Source organism: Nyctereutes procyonoides, unplaced genomic scaffold (genome assembly GCF_905146905.1).
Source record: "Nyctereutes procyonoides isolate TBG_1078 unplaced genomic scaffold, NYPRO_anot_genome, whole genome shotgun sequence".
NCBI lineage: Eukaryota > Metazoa > Chordata > Mammalia > Carnivora > Canidae > Nyctereutes > Nyctereutes procyonoides.
This window is the reverse complement of record NW_026575122.1, coordinates 34,854,549-34,873,838: the sequence shown is the minus strand read 5'-3', so window position 1 is coordinate 34,873,838 and position 19,290 is coordinate 34,854,549. Positions and strand designations below refer to the sequence as shown.

At 34.1% G+C, this 19,290-nt stretch overlaps 1 protein-coding gene across 1 annotated transcript in view; it reads right to left on the bottom strand.

Moving 5' to 3' along the window:
• CEP290 (centrosomal protein 290) overlaps positions 1–19,290 on the bottom strand; it is a 92,039-nt gene that overhangs the window by 32,530 nt on the left and 40,219 nt on the right. Inside the window, exons 26-38 of the mRNA XM_055336664.1 lie at positions 18,962–19,073; positions 17,170–17,375; positions 16,102–16,253; positions 12,296–12,407; positions 11,187–11,642; positions 10,427–10,591; positions 9,421–9,528; positions 8,931–9,065; positions 7,673–7,939; positions 6,896–7,003; positions 6,049–6,248; positions 3,018–3,231; positions 1,936–2,073 (exon numbers count right to left, since the gene is read on the bottom strand). Coding sequence (XP_055192639.1) covers positions 1,936–2,073; positions 3,018–3,231; positions 6,049–6,248; positions 6,896–7,003; positions 7,673–7,939; positions 8,931–9,065; positions 9,421–9,528; positions 10,427–10,591; positions 11,187–11,642; positions 12,296–12,407; positions 16,102–16,253; positions 17,170–17,375; positions 18,962–19,073 — 2,373 coding nt within the window. The remainder of the gene's footprint in view (positions 1–1,935; positions 2,074–3,017; positions 3,232–6,048; positions 6,249–6,895; positions 7,004–7,672; positions 7,940–8,930; positions 9,066–9,420; positions 9,529–10,426; positions 10,592–11,186; positions 11,643–12,295; positions 12,408–16,101; positions 16,254–17,169; positions 17,376–18,961; positions 19,074–19,290) is intronic.

Sequence of the window (19,290 nt, the reverse complement as noted above, 5' to 3'; positions counted from 1 at the left end):
GTTATGGCTAAACTAAGTTATTAAAGGGACAAGTACGTATGAATGTATATGGTGATGTTTTAAATGCTATGAAGCCTAAGATTAGTATAAAACAAAATCTCTGATTTGTAGTAGTTTCTAAACCATTTTGTAAAAATAAGACATGAAAGGGTAACTCGTAATACTTCACAGTATATCTAAAGCCACTACACAGTAGTTTTCAGCTGTCCCATACAAGAACAGTGATGGAAATGCTGGTACTTAATATGTTTTCTTGGATAAATTACTACAGGCCAAAAGTATTACTAATGACACTAATAAGAAATTAGCAATATTATAATGCACTTAGAAGAAACACATTAGCTGTCCAAGGAGAAGTGAGAAAGGACTTTAAAACCGTGAAGAAGAAAAAAAAAAAAAAAACCATGAAGAATTCAGAGAAGATGATGCATCAGGCAGAGAAAGGTATTGAAGAAGATATCAACAAAGGGCTATTCCTGTTTATACATTTATTTACTTAATGGATTTTCTTTTAAGATTTTATTTATTTATTCATGAGAGAGGGAGAGAGAGACAGACACAGGCAAAGGGAGAAGCAGGCTCCGTACAGGGAGCCCAACATGGGACTCGATCCCAGGTTCCCAGGATCACACCCTGGGCAGAAGGCAGCGCTAAACCGCTGAGCCACCCAGGCTGCCCTACTTAATGGATTTTTGCTTTCAACTGTGCTCATAACCTTGGCAGGTACAATGAGAGCTTTAAAAACGCTAAATAGGGACACCTGGCTGGCTCAGGCAGAACACGTGACTCTTGATATCAGGGTCGTGAATTCAAGCCACATGATGGGGGTAGAGATTACTAACAAAAAAATAAATGGAGGGATCCCTAGGTGGCGCAGCGGTTTGGCGCCTGCTTTTGGCCCAGGGCGCGATCCTGGAGACCCAGGATCGAATCCCATATCGGGCTCCCGGTGCATGGAGCCTGCTTCTCCCTCTGCCTGTGTCTCTGTCTTTCTCTCTCTCTGTGACTATCATAAATAAAAATAAAAAATAAAAAATAAATGGGGAAAAAAAAAAAACCCTAGGCAAAACCAGTCCCTACACAGTTTAATGGTGGTGAAGAGCACATTCAAACAAATTGAGTAAATCAAAATTACAAACATATAAAAAGTAGATTTTTCACTTCATGCAGAATGTACTATATAAGCTTTGTGTAAAGAAATTTAAAACTCATTATGAAATATATAATGGGTGACGGGCACTGAGGGGGTACTTGATGGGATGAGCACTGGGTGTTATTCTGTATGTTGGCAAATTGAACACCAATAAAAAATAAATTTATTAGTTAAAAAAAAGAAATATATATGTTTTGTAAAAAAAAAATTTTTTTTAATCACCAAATCTAATCATTGATCAGATATGAACACAGTAATATACACTGCCAAAAAATTAACAAATAGCTTCAAAAAGGCTTCACAGTTAGGTAGGTCTATGGATTAAATGTTAAGGACTATATATAACCTCCCTAAACTATTTCAGGGATAAAAAAAGAAAGCTAATTAACTCATATTATGAATCAGCAAAAATTAGAAAATTCTGATAAAGCAAAAGAAATCAAACAAAACAAAGAAATCTATACATCTATTGCACTTATCAATATAGAAACAAAATTCCGAAGTAAAATGTTTCTTAACTTTATTAGGAAGAAGTAGTTAATAATGGCCTATCTTGCTAATCTCCAGGATGATAGTGTGTGAGTACAATAAAGATTCTTAGTGTTCAAAAATGAATGTGTATATATATATCTATATATATTTAGATATATATATACATATATATCTCCATCAATAGTTCATTAGAATAAATTCCCTATTCATTATCAAAATTATCAAAGTAGATCCTCTGCCAATAGCAATTATAAGGAATTTTGTTATACTGATGCATTTGTTATGTTCACCTTTAGCTCTTTTGTATGTCGATCAACAATTTGTTGAACATTGAGATTTGCCTCTTTCTGAGAAGTTGCAGAAATAATACGTTCTTCAGCTGCTGCTGTCATTTCTGCCCTGAGTTCCAAAAGTGCTCGACTAAGTGCCTGAAAGTTATAACATATATACTTTTTTTAAAAAGTAACATTTTATATGAGCAACATGTAATCCAAAAAATAATATGCTTTATAACTTTTAACTATTTTCCTAAAATACCATGTAAGTAAATATAATTCACTAACAGTTCAACTTTTTCAAATGAATTTCCTTTACTCATTGCACTCAATTCTTTCCAAACTGAGTGTGAGACTTCAAAATCTTGACAATAATAATTTTGAGGGCCCAGCATTAAATCAAGCCATTTGTGTGACAAAAACCATCCACTTTGTTTCAATATCCAAGTTTAGATATTTATCTGAATTACTCACTTAGCACATACTTCTGTTTGAAACTAATTGAATTATACAGACAAGGGAAATTATAGGATTAGGAAAAGACTTAAAATTTGCCAATAAATTACATAAACTGGCACAGAAGAACAGCAGCACCTCCTAAAACAATTGAGTATTAAATCTGAAATAAAGTTTAAAAACTAATACATCACTGATAAGCCACTGACCAACTGCATCTCAAAAAACTATCTGTGACCTCCTTCTTTAAACTTTCTTCCTCACTGTCATATCTCTCTCATATTCCCCCAAATTGTTCAATTATACAGTGTTCAAAATAGCCTTAGTAGCAGAAAATCCCAGTTAGAAAAGGAGAGAAAATAATGGGATTAAGATTTCCCCTTACTTCCCATAGATAACTCACAGATCAAACTGATGACAACATAAAAAGATAAACTGGACTACAGATGTACTTAAAAACACCACCAAATGGCTATTTAAAAGAATTATCTTGAAAACTTCTGCTTAATAGACTAAAACCAAGCTCATACTTTTTATTGCAACAGAGAGGTATATGCTACTATCTTGTGCAAGTCTTTTCTCACAACAATCTATTACCACTTGTATTTCCTAAGTATTGATAATAGTCTGTTATCACTTACTTTTTGTTGTTTCTCTTTCAAGGCTAACTGGCTCTTTAGCCTTTCTACCAGATTTCTCATTGTAGTTGTTGGAGCTCTTGAATTTGCTTCTTTTTGAGCCTGCAGTTCAGATTTTAAATTCTGTGACTCCTTTTGTGAGTGGGCCAGAAGACACCTTAAATCCTCTACTTCTGCTTTCACTTTTTTTACTTCATCTGCATGGTTTTCTTGGAGCCTAATATAAGGAAACACATGTATTTAATGGAGTGACTGCTGTAATTAACACTTTGATACAAATTTTACACAGAGCCAACGTTTGGCCCTAAGTATCCTTACAACCTAAGCCTTGCTTCACATCAAAACAAGGACAATTCTTCGTTGCACTTAACTAACTCTTAAACCTAACGTAAAATAGACTTTTCCTTTTAGTTTGTCTACTATTGTTGGCAAGGACTGTATCAAGTAATTTTTTGGCTCTAAACAATATAATGAATAAAATAGCACTTTAAATACTATTACTATGTCTCGGGGATCCCTGGTTGGCTCAGCGGTTTTGTGCCTGCCTGTGGCATGATCCTGGAGTCCCGGGATGATCCTGGAGTCCCGGGATCAAGTCCTGCATTGGGTTCCCTGCATGGAGCCTGCTTTTCCCTCTGCCTGTGTCTCTGCCCCTCCCTCTCTCTGTGTCATAAATAAATAAATAAATAAATAGTCTCTTGCAACATGTGCCAAAAACTGAAGTTACCTCAAATAATCACCAAATTGTGAAAATATGAGGTTTTACTAAAGAAAACACACAGATCTATAATTTTCTAAGACACATTAAAATATACATGTCACTGTGTACACTGAGAATAAAAGTACAATTTTAGTCTAACATGATGTGGTAAGGTACAAGACTACTCAAGTATTTCATGTGACAAAAATTTATATATACCAGGTAATTTCAAAGGATGATTACTTTCTACACCCAGGAATTAGATTAAAAAGCATAAGCAATTTTATATACCAAAACGTGATACAAACTTACTACACTAAAATAACATCTCATGTATAAAATAATACAGTGGGGAAAAGTAGATTGAAAAGATACCAAATAGGGCACCTTGGTGGCTCAATCAGTTAAGTGTGGATTCCAGCTCTGGTCATGATCTCAGGGTTATGAGATTGAGCCATTACTGGCTCTACCTGGGCATGGAGCTTAAGATTCTCACTCTCTCTCCCCTCACCAACCCCACCCCCCATCCCCATCCCAGCCTCTGCTAGGGCTTAGGCACACTCTCTCTCTCATTAAAAAAGAAACAGAAAAAAAAAAAAAGATAAATACTACTGCTGATTCTCTTTTCTTTTAGAGAATAATTTCTTAAAAGTGGTAACTTCTTAATAAAGCAAAAGTGGTGTTGATTTTGTTAGACATCTTGGATACGTTAGTTAAGAATAAAAAGTTCTACTAAGAACATCAGAGCTGGAATGGAATTATAAAGTCAAGTCAACTTTCCCATTTTTTTCAGATAAGAAATTGAGGTCCAGAGAGATACCTCTGTTAGGTAGAAGCCAGACAAGAGCTGTGGAAGGAAGTCCCTGAAGCGGAATGATGGAGACATGAGCTGGGGCAAGGTCAGTGATAATAAAAAAACAAAACAAAACAAGCTACACATTATAAGCCCAGGAGCTCAACAACCTGACTTTATGGCTTCCAAGGCCTTGGGCCTGACAGAGCAAGAGTCACAGATACAGAACCTGCCCTCTCTCCTTCCACCTCCGTCCCAGGGTTACCCCTAGACTCACTATTATGTATTTGTATTGTGGGCACAACTTCCTCCCCCTCCCCCAGAAGGGCTGCCAAGATGGTTCTGGTACAAACCTTGTAGGGCCAAAAACCCCCTCCCAACCTGTGGGAGGATTTTCCCAAATGACTGGAAGCGGCCTCCATTAGAGACCATCCCACTTAAGTCACAGCTCCTCCAAGCCCAGAGAAACCCAATAATATCCAATTTCAAAACAACTTGGGAGCCAGTTCCAACTCTTGGAACCTGCCCACTCTACCACCTTCACTTTAAGAAACTGCTTTCTGCTTGCTATTTTTCTTCTGGCTGTCTTATTCAAGTACTGATCCCCACATAAATCTTTTCATGGGAAATCCAAGGATAGAGACCTCCATTTACACAAGGCAGACACTCTCTAGTTCTTAATATTTTTACAGTGATTACAAAATACACAAACTTTAAAACTGTTCTGGTTTTAAAATCTATATTCTGGGGGATCCCTGGGTGGCGCAGCGGTTTGGCGCCTGCCTTTGGCCCAGGGCACGATCCTGGAGACCCCGGATCGAATCCCACATCGGGCTCCCGGTGCATGGAGCCTGCTTCTCCCTCTGCCTGTGTCTCTGCCTCTCTCTCTCTCTGTGACTATCATAAATAAATAAAAATTTAAAAAAAAAAAAAAAAAAAATAAAATCTATATTCTGATCAATTTGTTGAGCAATGTTTAGAATCTCTAATATAGAGAATGAAGCAACTGTCACTGATTAATTAAAAACATATTTTTTTCATTTAACAAATATTTGCTCATCCTCTATTATATGTCCCAGAAACTGTTATAGGTGTATAAAACAAAAGTTTTATATTTATGTATTACTTTGTAATCTTCAAATTACTTTCACATACGATATTCTTTGGCCTCCATAAAGAAGGAGCCAGGGTAAGTGCTGTCATTTACATTTTACAGATGATTAAATGGATGCTTTAGTTCAAGAGTTTAAAAACGAGGTTCTAGAACAAGAATCTTGAGTTGGCTCTTGCGCCAGACTGACGAGATTCAAATCATGGCTTTTCCATCTCCTAAGGCATGTTACTGAGCATTCCCGTGGCCTAACCTCCTATGTGAAAAAGGAGAGAATAGCCTATGTCATAGTAATCCTGAGGATAAAAATGAGATAATAATATACATGAAGTTTTTAGAACAGTGCATGACACAGCAAATGCTTACCTTTATCCTCACTGTATCATTATTACCATTTGCCTATATTTTATGATACATTCTTAAAGCTTACCGTAACTTGATATTTTCAAATTCTTTGATTTTTAATTCAGTGATTTCTTTTTGTCTCTCTAAATCTTGAGATACTTTCTTTAGTTTGACCAAAAGTGAAGAGAGAGAATCATCTTGTTCTGCTACTGTCTGTTCCATCTCAGCCAGGCGAATAAAATGCTTGTTGGTAGGAACTGGAGTAGGGGACTGTTTTATTAAATCCTAGGAAATATGAACAAATTAGCCATGAGCATGTACCACTCAATGCCATACTTAATCCATAACTTTGCCTTCTCAAATGATCAAAATATACTACCTAATTTAAAATTGAATGATATTTAATAGCCAATGGAGGCTTAAAGAAGATGAGAAACAGAGATCTTATTTTTTGTATTCACAGTCCCAAGTAAAGCATCTCCATGCAGTGGAGAATCAATAAATGTTGACTGAATTCATGATTTAAGGCTCAAGGATGCCAGGATTTGCCCATTTAGAGATGAAAGATATGTCACTTATAACATACAAAAAACAAAGATCAAAGGAAACAAGTATGAATGGAATTCAGAACATAAAAGCCGTTAGATTTTGGTAAACTTAAAATGAACACAACTTGAAAAGACAGACTGAGGGCACATCATGTAAGGTTCTGAGTACAGGACTAAGGAATATGAACATAATTTTGTAGGTTGCAGTGGGCTACTAAAGGTGTGAATGTAGGGAGAAAAATGATCAGAGCTATGTTTTTAGAAGATTATTCCAACAACAAAGGTAGGATGGCTACTTTTCCAAAAAACAAACAAACACGAGAGCTACATTTTCAATTATATGGTCTCAAAAGTCAATAAAGAATAAAGTTCCCAGAATCTTACCCAAGCTGTTTGTTTGAATTTATTGAGTGAACTATCAGCCTGTAGTTCTAATTTATGATGAAGAATATGAAGGTCTTCCTCATGTTTCTTAACAATTTCTCTTTGTTCCTGTTGACAGCAAATCAAAACTGTATTTTAAATTATGATTTAATTTAAATTAAATTAAAATTAATTTAAAATTCACATTTTAAAGTCTTGAAAATTTTATTACCTTTAATCTTCCAAAACCCTTATGAGATAGGGAAGGACCAATATCTGCGTGTACACACACACACACACGCACGCACGCGCTCCCCCCGCAAATATGCATTCCCCTAGTACATGTTCAAGTTGATAAATCCAGTCTTAAATCACAACTTACTCTTAATATTAAAATAATATGAATCCATCATCTTTTAACTGGTTTCTAAAAAATTTTTGTAAATGTTAGATTTTCCCATCAATGTTCTAGCAAATTGGATTTCCACTGACTACTAGTATGATGGAGTTCATTCTAACTTAGTGCCTCATTCTTTTTACCTATAAACTCAACTGATATTTTTCAAAATCCTAACAGTTGCACCATGACAGCTATTCCTGGTTTTCCTGAGGGAAAGAGAGACATATATAAACTGCCAGTTTTACTGACAGATCTGTAATCCAATCATGTGAAAGGTAAAATTCCTAAATAGAATCATTTGAAAGCAAGAAACGAACTACCATTTTAGGGCAGAATTATATTTGGCATTGGCTAAAAAAACATGGTAATAAATAAAAAGGCACAGCATAATAACATACCTCTCTGGCTTTTTCCAGAAGATGCTGATACTTCTTTAATACTTCTTCCTTCTGATTTAACCTTGCTTGCATATTTGCAATTGTCTGCTGAGCAATTTTCAGTGTATGATGTGATTTTGGTTCTACCTCTTTTCTGCCCAGTTCAGCTATCAGCTTTTCACGTTCTTCAGTGGCAGGCAATCGAAGCCTCAGTTCATTGATTACTTTGTCTCTTGACAGAATATTTTGCTCTGCTAACCGTAAAGCAGATTCTTTTTCTTTTAGTTTCTGCAATGATCAAGTTGTAATAAAATTATTAAAGTCTGTTTTTTTTCTTTTAAAAATGCCTCACCTCAATTTTGGTCAGATTAATTATAAGCAATAACAGGAATTTCACTTTATTTTTCACATAATATTCATACCGATATTATATTGATATTAATAAGGTTATATTTCTTATATTTCCATGCGACAGCAGTTATCTGCATGCACATTTTACTTATTCAAAAATTATCACGTGTTATAAACTTCACTGTTATGATGAAAATAAAATTTAATTAAGGTACTTTATTTAGCTCTTGTAGTTTTAGAACTAGAAGCGTGTGGCAGTACTAGATTTAGAACGAAAATGTCATAAATCATCCCTTTTATTTTGTTCCATTGACTGTCAGAGCCCTACACGAGTAGTCCATAAGTCAGTTAAGTTATAAAAATTGAAACTTCAGCGACCTTAGTCAATGAATCACCACTCTACAATATGTAGTTTATTAAAATAAAACAGGAAAAATCTTTACTCTTCAACAAGATTAAGGCAGATATTTTAAATCAAGTAACTCAGTGGCAATTCACATAAATGTCAAATCTTACAATTACCAAAAAAAATCTTAGGTTTCCTCAATTGATTAAAAATGTACAGTTTTACTCATGAAATTTTAAAATGCATTTAAAATTACTTCATTTGGATGTAAACCAAAATGAAAGTCATCTTCAGTTTTTATTATCTTCTGTAATTATAACTTACTACGATTGATCAGTGTGCCCAAAAGTGACAAGTAGTGATTAAATGGGAAAGAAATTCAAATTAGCCCTATCCACTATTCTTTACTGGCTATTAAAAACATTACAGTAGAGTAGAAAAGGAGATTGGAATTAGCAACAGATTCATAATTCTGTGCTTCACCTCTGTTAGAAAATATTTAGAAAATTCCACAAACAATAATACACAAATAAAAATGCAATACAATAATACACAAATAAAAATGCAAATTTTACTAATTACCTCTTCTAGTGATTTACAAGTTGCCCGTGTTTCTAGGATTATTCGAACATTCTCCTTTATTTTTCTTAGAGCAATCTCAAGTTGATTTGGAAGAGGTAAACTAGGGTCTGGCATTGATCCTGTAGCTTCTTCAAACTATTAAGAAATAGCATTAAAAAAAAAAGCAGTTACATCATTAAGAAAATACTATTGCAACCATATAATAAGGACATGGTTAAATCCCACTTATATTTGTTTTTTTTGTTGTTGTTGTTGTTTTTTAAAGATTTTATTTATTTATTCATCAGAGACACAGAGACAGAGACGCAGAGACACAGGCAGAGGGAGAAGCAGGCTCCATGCAGCCCATAGGACATAGGACTCGATACCAGGTCTCCAGGATCAGGCCCTGGACCAAAGGCGGTACTAAACCACTGAGCCACCGGGGCTGCCCCTCCCCCACTTATATTTCAAATATAAGTAAGTAGCAAACAGAATTAATCACTCATACCTTTTGTGCTGCTTTTAGTATTTCATTTTGCTGATGGTCAAAAATGTCGAGTTGACGTTCCAGCTCAACTTCTCTTTGGTCCCAGGCCATCTGCCTTTCTTCATGAAACTGTACCAGACACACACAAAGACACTCACCAAGCATATAACAACGGTGTTAATATACATTTTCTTATCTAATCCTCACAACAACCTTTGGGGTCACTATATTCTCAATTTATGGAAAAAAGAAGCAAACTCAGAGAGATTTAAGTAAGTAACTTGCCCAAGATCACAGAAATCAAATATGTGAAGTCAGGATTTCAATCTCTCCATGCATCCATCCATAATATTTAATGACATGTACTATGTGCTCAGCACCATTCTAGATAACATGACCATTAACAGTGAACAAAACCAAGTCCCTTTCATTATGAAACTTATGTACTTGTCAGGGAGAGACAGTCAATAAATATGTAATATATCAGAGGGTGACAGGTGCTGGAGAAAAAGGAAGCTAGATAATCCCTATTTGGGAATCTTGATGGTAGGATTTACAGTTGTATACTGAGAGGCTAGTGAAGGTCCACTGATAAGGTAAGACAGTTGAGCTAAGACTTGGAAGCAATGAAACCACACACAGTACAGGGATCTGAGCTAGGAACACTCTAGGTGGAAGGAACAACATAATTTCTGAGGCCAGCAAGCATGAGCTTAGTGAATTTCATCTGTTCCACACCAAACTGCCTTCTACTACGCCATCCGTGAGAGCCAGGTGAAACTCATTACTGTGAAAAGTAACTAATATCAAAATAAAAATTAACTAAATTTATTATTCCTTTTAAATTTAAAATCACCATTACAACATAAGTAAATAATATAACATTTTTGAATGCTTTAAAAATAAGAAAGTCTTTTATAAAAAGAATAATGGGAACTATACTCAAGAGAATAATGCCATCACTCATGAGATATTCTTACGTTTAATGTCTTAGCAACGAAACAGCAAAATAAACATAAAATGAAACCTTGTTTTGCTGCACAATATCTTCCTCCAGACTGCTGATTGTATGCTCATATTCAGAAATTATATTATTCAAATATTTTATTTCTTCTTTATCCTTGACTAGTTCTCGATTCAGTTTAAGCTCTTGAAGACGAAGTTCTTCTATTTTCATATGCCAATTGATTACCTAAACATTTACAAATAATATGTACAAATGTAAACACTCTCTACGTAAATATATTTCTTCATTGCTCCTAATAATTTTAATTGAAATTAATATTCTGTAAGAATTATCCTTTGTTGAGCCACATGGCAAAGTTCATCTAGAACTTTCATAGATTCTTCTAAAAAATATGTGCCATCTTAACAAAACATTCTTCAAATGTTTCTATAATGTTTACAAATAACTAAAATTAGTATTCACTTAATATATATAAACATTTCGGGATCCCTGGGTGGCGCAGCAGTTTAGCGCCTGCCTTTGGCCCAGGGCGCGATCCTGGAGACCCGGGATCGAATCCCACGTCGGTGTTTAAAGTTCTCTGATAGTATATAATCTAAGCATTTCAACCAAAACCACTGTTTAGAAGAATCTCCTTTTATTTTTACAAATAGATATTCAAATAGCCAAAACTTTTAACTTATAATATATCTACATTAACAACAACATATAATTGGAATTTTGGTCATATAGTAAACATTTTTCAGATAGCTACATACTAAGAACTTAAAATTACTATGTAACTCTTTTGGAAATACTGAACTGAAAGTCAATATTTTACCTTTTGTGCTCCCCTGGCATCCTTTAGAGTGCTTATTAACTCTTCTAGCCCCTTTAACTTTAATTCCATTTCCATCGTTTTGTTCTCCATTTTTCTATGCTCTTGCTGAGAATTTTTCATTTCTTGCATTATCTTCAGTTTGTCATTTTGTAATTGAATCATTGTTTTAGAGAACTTTTCCTGTTGTGCCAAGGGTAAAGCTCCACTAAACTGTCGTCGTAGAGACTGAATTGTTTGGCGCAGATGTTTTGCTCTGTTTCTCCCCTCCAAACGGGCATAATAGAGAGCCTGTTCTTTTTCATCAAGTTTCTGCTCTAAGCGCAAATTACAGGCCTCTGTCTTCTGTAGTTTAGATGTAACTGACTCCAACTTACCAAGAACAGTGGCCTCACTAATTTGAAGAGAGACGATGTGTTGATGCAACTTGGCAATTAGTGCCTTTTCATCAGACTGCGCCTAACATAAAAAAGTACACATTTATAGTCAGTTTCAAGTTTTTCTAATGACACTTCTCATGGATTTAAAAACACAACTTACTAAGTAAGATTTTAAGAAGTGTGGTATATGAGATCCTATAAAAATCTTGCCTAGCTTTAATTCAGCTTTAGTTATATATAATTTTAATTATCAAAAACTTTGTTAAAGAAAAAAACCCAAACTCAAACATATTTAAAATCCAAATCTGACATCTAACTAAATAACGGTTGGCATATTACTGTTTTTTTTTCCAACTTCCATATGCAAATGACAATATTAGTGTAACACGAATGTGGACAATTTTTTTATCCTAGAAAAGTTTATATTGGGAGAATATGTGTGTGAGAGTTACATATTAATACAAGAAAAAATACTGTTATGAAAGACTATTTCTCCTCAGGTCTTAACTTTGACTTGCAGCCAGCACAATGTGTTTGTAGGTATTTAAATGCTTTTCTCTATCATGAATGATATTTCAAATTAAAAAGTTTTTCTAATCAGTTTACAGTGAACAAGAATAGGAGCCTCTATTTGACATACCCTCGGATTGAAACTGTAAAATCATCCAATATATAATGTGAATTTAGGAAAAGGGAAAAAAATCTATTTAGAAGAGCCAATGCTGTGCATACCTGATAGTCTAACAGTTGCATTCTGACAGATTCTACTTCCTTTTCCCTGGACTGTTGCTGTGCCTTCAAAATTTCAACTTGTCTTTTGGCAATATCAGAAATCTCTCTCAGTCTAGAAGGTGAAAAGATACCTCAGGAAAAATTAGGTACATTTTCTAACTAAATACCAGTATTCCAGTTTTCTAGACTCTTGGAAAAGCTGCTAATCTCCAGCATCTTTTCTTTTTAAGATTTTATTTATTTATTCATGATAGACACACACACACACACACACACACACACACACAGGCAGAGACAACAGGCAGAGGGAGAAGCAGGCTCCATGCAGGGAGCCTGACACAGGACTCGATCCTGGGACTCCAGGATGGTGCCCTGGGCCAAAGGCAGGCACCAAACCACTGAGCCACCCAGGGATCCCCGTCCAGCATCTCTTCTTAGCATCAAATACTAAAGTAAAATTTCCTCAACTGTTTCATGTAATGTAATTTCATGAGAGGTTAACATGTTCTGTTAAAAAACTTCATTCCCAAGATCCTTCCCTTGAAAATTCCTAATACAGAGTATTGTATGAAGTGTTCTGAGAAGTTCTAAAGCAAAAAATTATCTCAAATTACACATATACAGCATTTTCCAAATCTACATGACCACAGAACTTCTCTCCCACACTTTTAACATGAGATGCTTATTATCCTAGCTTGGCAGAGCTAGAATAGGTATTAAGTAGGTTTATTTGAATAATTGTACAGTCAAGAATACAGAAATTTAAGATTCCTAAGTTCCCTAGATGAATTAATATATGTTTTAAGTTATAAGCTATCAGGAATATGAAAAAAATATTATATGTTTACTACAATTTTTCTTAAAGATTTTTATTTATTTATTTGAGAGAGAACATGAGAGAACACAAGCAGAGGTAGCAGCAGAGGGAGGAACAGCAGGCTTCCCACTAAGCAGGGAGCCCCATGTGGGGCTGGATCTCAGGACCCTGGAATCATGACCTGAGTGGAAGGCATTGCTTAACCAACTGAGCCACCCAGGGACTCCCTGCTTACTACAATTTAAAAAAATGGAAGAAGCCTGATGGTAAATTATTAAATTTCCTACAAAACTACTATTATAAGATCACAGAGGGAAAGTAAAATGCATTTTACTTTGGGCAAGAATAATTTTAACTCACTGTCAGATAAGTCGGGTTTCCTCACATTGATTAGAAAGTCTCATTGCCAGTTGTTAAAACAGTTGTTTTAAAAGGGACACCTGGGTGGCTCAACAGTTGACCGTCTACCTTTGGCTCAGGGCGTGATCCTGGGTCCCGGGATCGAGTCCCACATCGGGTTCCCTGCAAGGAGCCTGCTTCTCCCTCTGCCTGTGTCTCTGCCTCTCTGTGTCTCTCATGAATAAATAAATAAAGCCTTGAAAAAAAACATATGCTTTAAAAATTAAAATATAATAAAATGAATACTTATAAATTAGTTTACTTCAAAAGATGAAGTCTATGAGGTAAGAGGAAGAAAAAATAAATGGAGTCCTTTACAATGAAATGGGCTGAGAACAACAGACATTCCAAGGGCTATCAAGGCTCCAAAAAATAACCTTATGATGAGCAAGCCATAAAATCATTTTTACAAATAGTTATTTGGGCTTAACAGAATACCTTATGGCTCCTATTACCTTTCTACTGAATTGATACAAAAATTACCCAGGAGAATGAATACACAGCGTCAACCTGGCACACAGTATTAATTTCTTACATATAATTTTTGTTCCAAGTAAATAAATTATTTTCACATGTAAAATAAAAATCACATTATGTTAGGATTATTAAGTGTGATTATAGGAAAAAAATCAATAAATAATTGTTTTTAAAAATGTGATTATAGGAGTTAATACATTCAATACCTAGCAGAGTACACAGTACTCAATGTCAATTGGATGGCTCAGTTGGTTAAACATCTGACTCTGATTTCAGCTCAGGTCATGATCTCAGAGTTGCGAGATCGAGGCCTGCATTGGGCTCTGTGCTCGGTGTGGAATTTGCTTGAGATTCTCTTCGTCTGTCTCCCTCTGCCCCTACCCCTGTTCATACTTTCTAAATTAATCAATCAATCTTTAAAAAAAAAAAATATATATATATATATATACATTTTATTCTAACATATGCCAACTATCATCTGAGCTTTCAGCAAGCCATATTCTTTTCATTGGTGGAGGGTCTTCCCTTTATGTTGATGATGGCTCGTGATTGATCAGGATAGTGATTGTTTATATAAAGTTGGAGTGGCTGTGGCAATTTCATAATATATTCATTTTGTTTATGTTATTCCAGTATAGTTAACATACAGTGTTATACTAGTTTCAGGTGTATAATATAGTGATTCAACACCTCCATATAACATCCAGTGCTCATCACAAGTGCACTCCTTAATCCCTTCATCACCAACTTCACCCATTCTCTCTACCCATCTCCTCTCTGGTAACCATCAATTTGTTCTCTATATGAAGTGTCTGTTTCTTGGTTTGTCTTTCTCTTTTTTTCCATTGTTCAGTTTGTTTGGTTTCTTAAATTCTACATGACTGAAATCATATGGTATTTGTCTTTCTGTGACCTACTTATTTCACTCAACATTATACTCTCTGCCTCCAACCATGTCATTGCAAATAGCAAGATTCCATTTTTTATGACTAATAGTCCAATTATTGTAATATTATTCCACATACCATTTCTTTATCTACTCTTCTATCAATGGAAACTAGGCTGCTTCCATAATTTGGCTATTGTAAATAATGCTGCTATAAACATGGAGGTGCATGTATCCCTTTGAATTAGCATTTTTGTATTTCTGGGGTAAATACCTAGTAGTGCTATTACTGAATCATAGGGCAGTTCTAGTTTTAACTTTCTGATAAAATTCCATGCTGTTTTCCACCAGTTTACATTCCCACCAACAGTGCAAGAGGGTTCCTTTTTCTCCACATCCCTGCCAATGGTTGTGTGTGTGTGTGTGTGTGTGTGTGTGTGTTTTATTTTAGCATTCTAGCAGGTGTAAAGTGGTATCTCATTGTAGATTTGACTAGCATTTCCTTGATGATCAGTGATGCTGAGCATCTTTTCATGTATCTGCTGGCCACCTGGATATTTCTTTGGAGAAATGCCTGTTCATTTCTTTTTCCCATTTCTAATCAGATTATTTGTTCTCTGGGTGTTGAGTTGTGTAAGTCCTTCATATATTTTGGATATTAACCCTTTATCAGATATAAGAAACTCAAGTTTAAATAAATTAAATGACCACTACTCTTTCCTCCAAAAAAAATGTTAGTATGTGGAAGAACTAAGCTGCATAGGGTGTTGATTTCAGATTCAGTGTTTTATGCAATACTATTCCTGAATTCTGAAAAATATCAATCTTGAGAAATTATTTCCTCTTCAATATTATTATTTATGCCTGTTAAAATTAATCTTGTTAATATTTAACTTGTTCTTACAAAAAACGAAAATAAAAACTACAACCAGGGCAGCCCCAGTGGCCCAGTGGTTTAGCACTGCCTTTGGCCCGGGGTGTGATCCTGGAGGCCTGGGATCGAGTTCCACATCGGGCTCCCTGCATGGAGCCTGCTTCTCCCTCTGCCTGTGTCTCTGCCTATCTCTCTGTGTGTCTCTCATGAATAAATAAAATCTTAAAAAAAAAAAAAACCTACAACCAGTATCAATTCCATGAAGAATATTACCTCAAACCACTATAATTAGTTTTCTTAAAGACAAATTAGAGTAGACATACCTAATAAGTGAAAAGTCTGCATGCACTTACTTTGACACTTCAACTTTTAGTTCCATTTCGCTCTTCTCTAATTCTAGAATCCGTTGCCTATCAGCATCACTTACTGCCTTGCTCACACTATCAGCTAATTCATCTCTTAACATCTGTTCCACCTTCTGTGCTTCCAAATTGATTTTGGTGAGCTAAGAAAAAGTAACAAAAAAAATGTTCAGCTATATCAGCTTTTGGTGAGGTTTTCTCTTTCAATTTAGCTTTCACCATACCGTAGTTCTCTTTACTTGACATTAGTCCGGATACTGAATTGGGTGTGATGAAATATTAAGAATAAATTGTAGAAAGTAAAGAGAGTCAAGAACAGGTCATAAAAACTCTGAATATATGCCAACTCATCAAGATAACTTAGATTACACACAGTCTAGTATTTGAATCTCTTATTTTCTTAAATTTGTCTGAAATGCAGTATATGCATTACACTTTAGCTATACCACCTATAAATAAATTTGAATGAGTTAATAAAATCTTAATATCTAATTTAGTTATTATTAGATTAATATTAATCTAGTGACTCAGTTAAACAAAATGACATACATTTGAAATATATACTAATTCTGAAAGTAAACATTATAGGAGTGCTACTTCATCATTAATTGTTGAATATTTGCAAACTATATTTATGCCAGCCAATTTAATATTTTTGACCATATCAAAAAAAGTATAAAACTTACTAAAATGTAAAGTCCTGACAGCAGAGATTACTGTCTATTTTGTTTCCTCTCCTAACACCAGCCCCCATACACTGACTGGCATGTAACTGGCATTCAATAAACAGATGGTAGTGGAAGGCAGTATCATTAGTAAACAAATAATATCTTTTTGCATTAAATCTAATGTAATGCTGATGGGAAATAACTCATTTAAAGAAATACCTGCTTTCTTTTTAAACATGTCAGATTTAAAAAACATCTTTTATTTATGCTTTACATATAACACAAGCACTACACTAATGTTACTTCAAAAATACAAACTAATCTCTCACAAAATACAATGACTAATGTGACTTATTCTTTACACTAATTACATGATAAAATTATATCAAACCTCAGCAAATTTGGTTTCCAATTCAAAATTACGTTCTTCCACTTGCTTTAATGAAGTCCTTACATGCTCATACATTTTTTGAGAATGTTCAGCCCGCTGCCTTTCATTTAATTCCTTCATCTCCAGCATAGTGATTTTTTTTGAAATAGAAACAATTTCACTGTTGGTTATTGATTTCTTTGCCTTATCCATGTTTGATTCATTTCCTATATGCAACAATACTAAGTCAATCTCAAGCTGTTATAAAAATTATATCCCAAATACTTTAGCCATTATATACAAGGATGCAATAATATGGTTCCATGGAAAACACGTTAGTCTTATGAATTATGACAGACTTGGATTCCAGACTTAGCTCTACACCTCTTTGGATACTGCCTATCCCATTTCATCTCTCTAGAACTTACATTCTTCACCAAATGATAATAAAAATTATTCATCATAGAAATTTAGAAATTTCTATAGGGAATACAGCACCTATTAAGGAGAGACGGGAAATGAATGGAGAACTTACCACAACTGTAATACCCTTTTTTTATAGTTTAAAAAAGTTTAAATGATACCTTCTTTCATGTAGAAGCTGCATGGAAGTCAATTCACTTTTTGTTTTTTTGTTTTGTTTTGTTTTTTAGTCAATTCACTTTTAATCCCTTGATGAATTAAAAATTGTATTTCTAAAAGTAGCTTATTTTAAATAGTTAGGCCCAGTGTTAGGCTTCATCAAACTACTACACGTCCCAATTACCAATTTTAAAAGTAGCTCTATTTTGTAGCAGAAACCTTGAATAGCATTAGAGCTCTTTAGAAAACAAACATACAAAAACACTTTATCCAAAGGAGCAAATTTTTTTGAAAATTTGAAAATTGTACTTTAACAATGCTAGTAAGATAAAAAATTATTTACATGCCATAAACTAGGATAACCATTTGAAAAACCCTAGCAGGAGTCAGAAAGATTTTAATATCCTATGAGACAGTAATATATCTGTTAGATATACCTGAAGATGTTCACTGCAACACTAGAAGCAATAGCAAAAATAAGAAAATCTATTGGTTTAATCACTCACGCAGTAAGATACTGCATGACTATTTGTACGTATAAGAATGATAAATAAAACAAGTATTTTGACATCTACTAAATGAATACAGTATATAATGTTATAAAGTATATATTTTTTTTCCATTAGCATCAAACTTACATTTTGTTTATTTATTTTTATGTTTTTATTTAAATTCCAGTTAGTTAACATACAGTGTAATATTAGTTTCAGGTGTACAACACCATGATTCAACCCTTCCATACAAGACCTGGTGCTCTTGTAAACATGTATAAGGTAATACAGAAAATAATATAATAGTGAAACTATGGGCTATATAAATTCTTTTCAAAATTTTTATGTTTTATGGTGACCTGTTAATTTAAATATATCAAATGATGCATTCCTAATACATCTTCACACATAGTGAAAAACTTCTAATATTACTACTAAGATAAAGGTTTTTATAAATTATCACCAGTGTTGATTGTTAAATGGTTCAAAATACCTCATGCTTAGTCATAATTTTTTAACATATATGAGAACAAATCTATTTAAATAACTAAAAACCAAATTTTGGTAGAGGTTAGCACAAGATATTACTTGTCAACTGCCTGCTAAATTAAACTGTTAGGCAGAGTTCATTTTTATATCAAAATACTTTCTTTTCACCTGATATAGAAGAGGAACTATAAATGAAAAATATTCACTATTAGATTTTTATCACTTTATATTATCAGAGTCATAATACTTACCTAATTTGGTTTCTTGCTCCCAGGCTTGTTCAATAGTGTGAAGTTTTTCCTTGGTAATCTCCAGCTCTTTATTTATAGACTCCATTTGTTCTTTTAGGGATGAATTTTCACACTGAATAAAACAGAAACATCACTGAGAAACTACACTGTAATTCAGGCTAATATCATAGTGATATTGTCTTAACTTTATATAATATCTCCTACAATTCACAATCTGTTTTTTTTTAAACAAAATTAGAAGAACATACACACATGTATGCATACACACATACATATAGAAAATAACATTTTAAGATAACCACCAAGATCTTGTGTATCCAGTCTGGGGC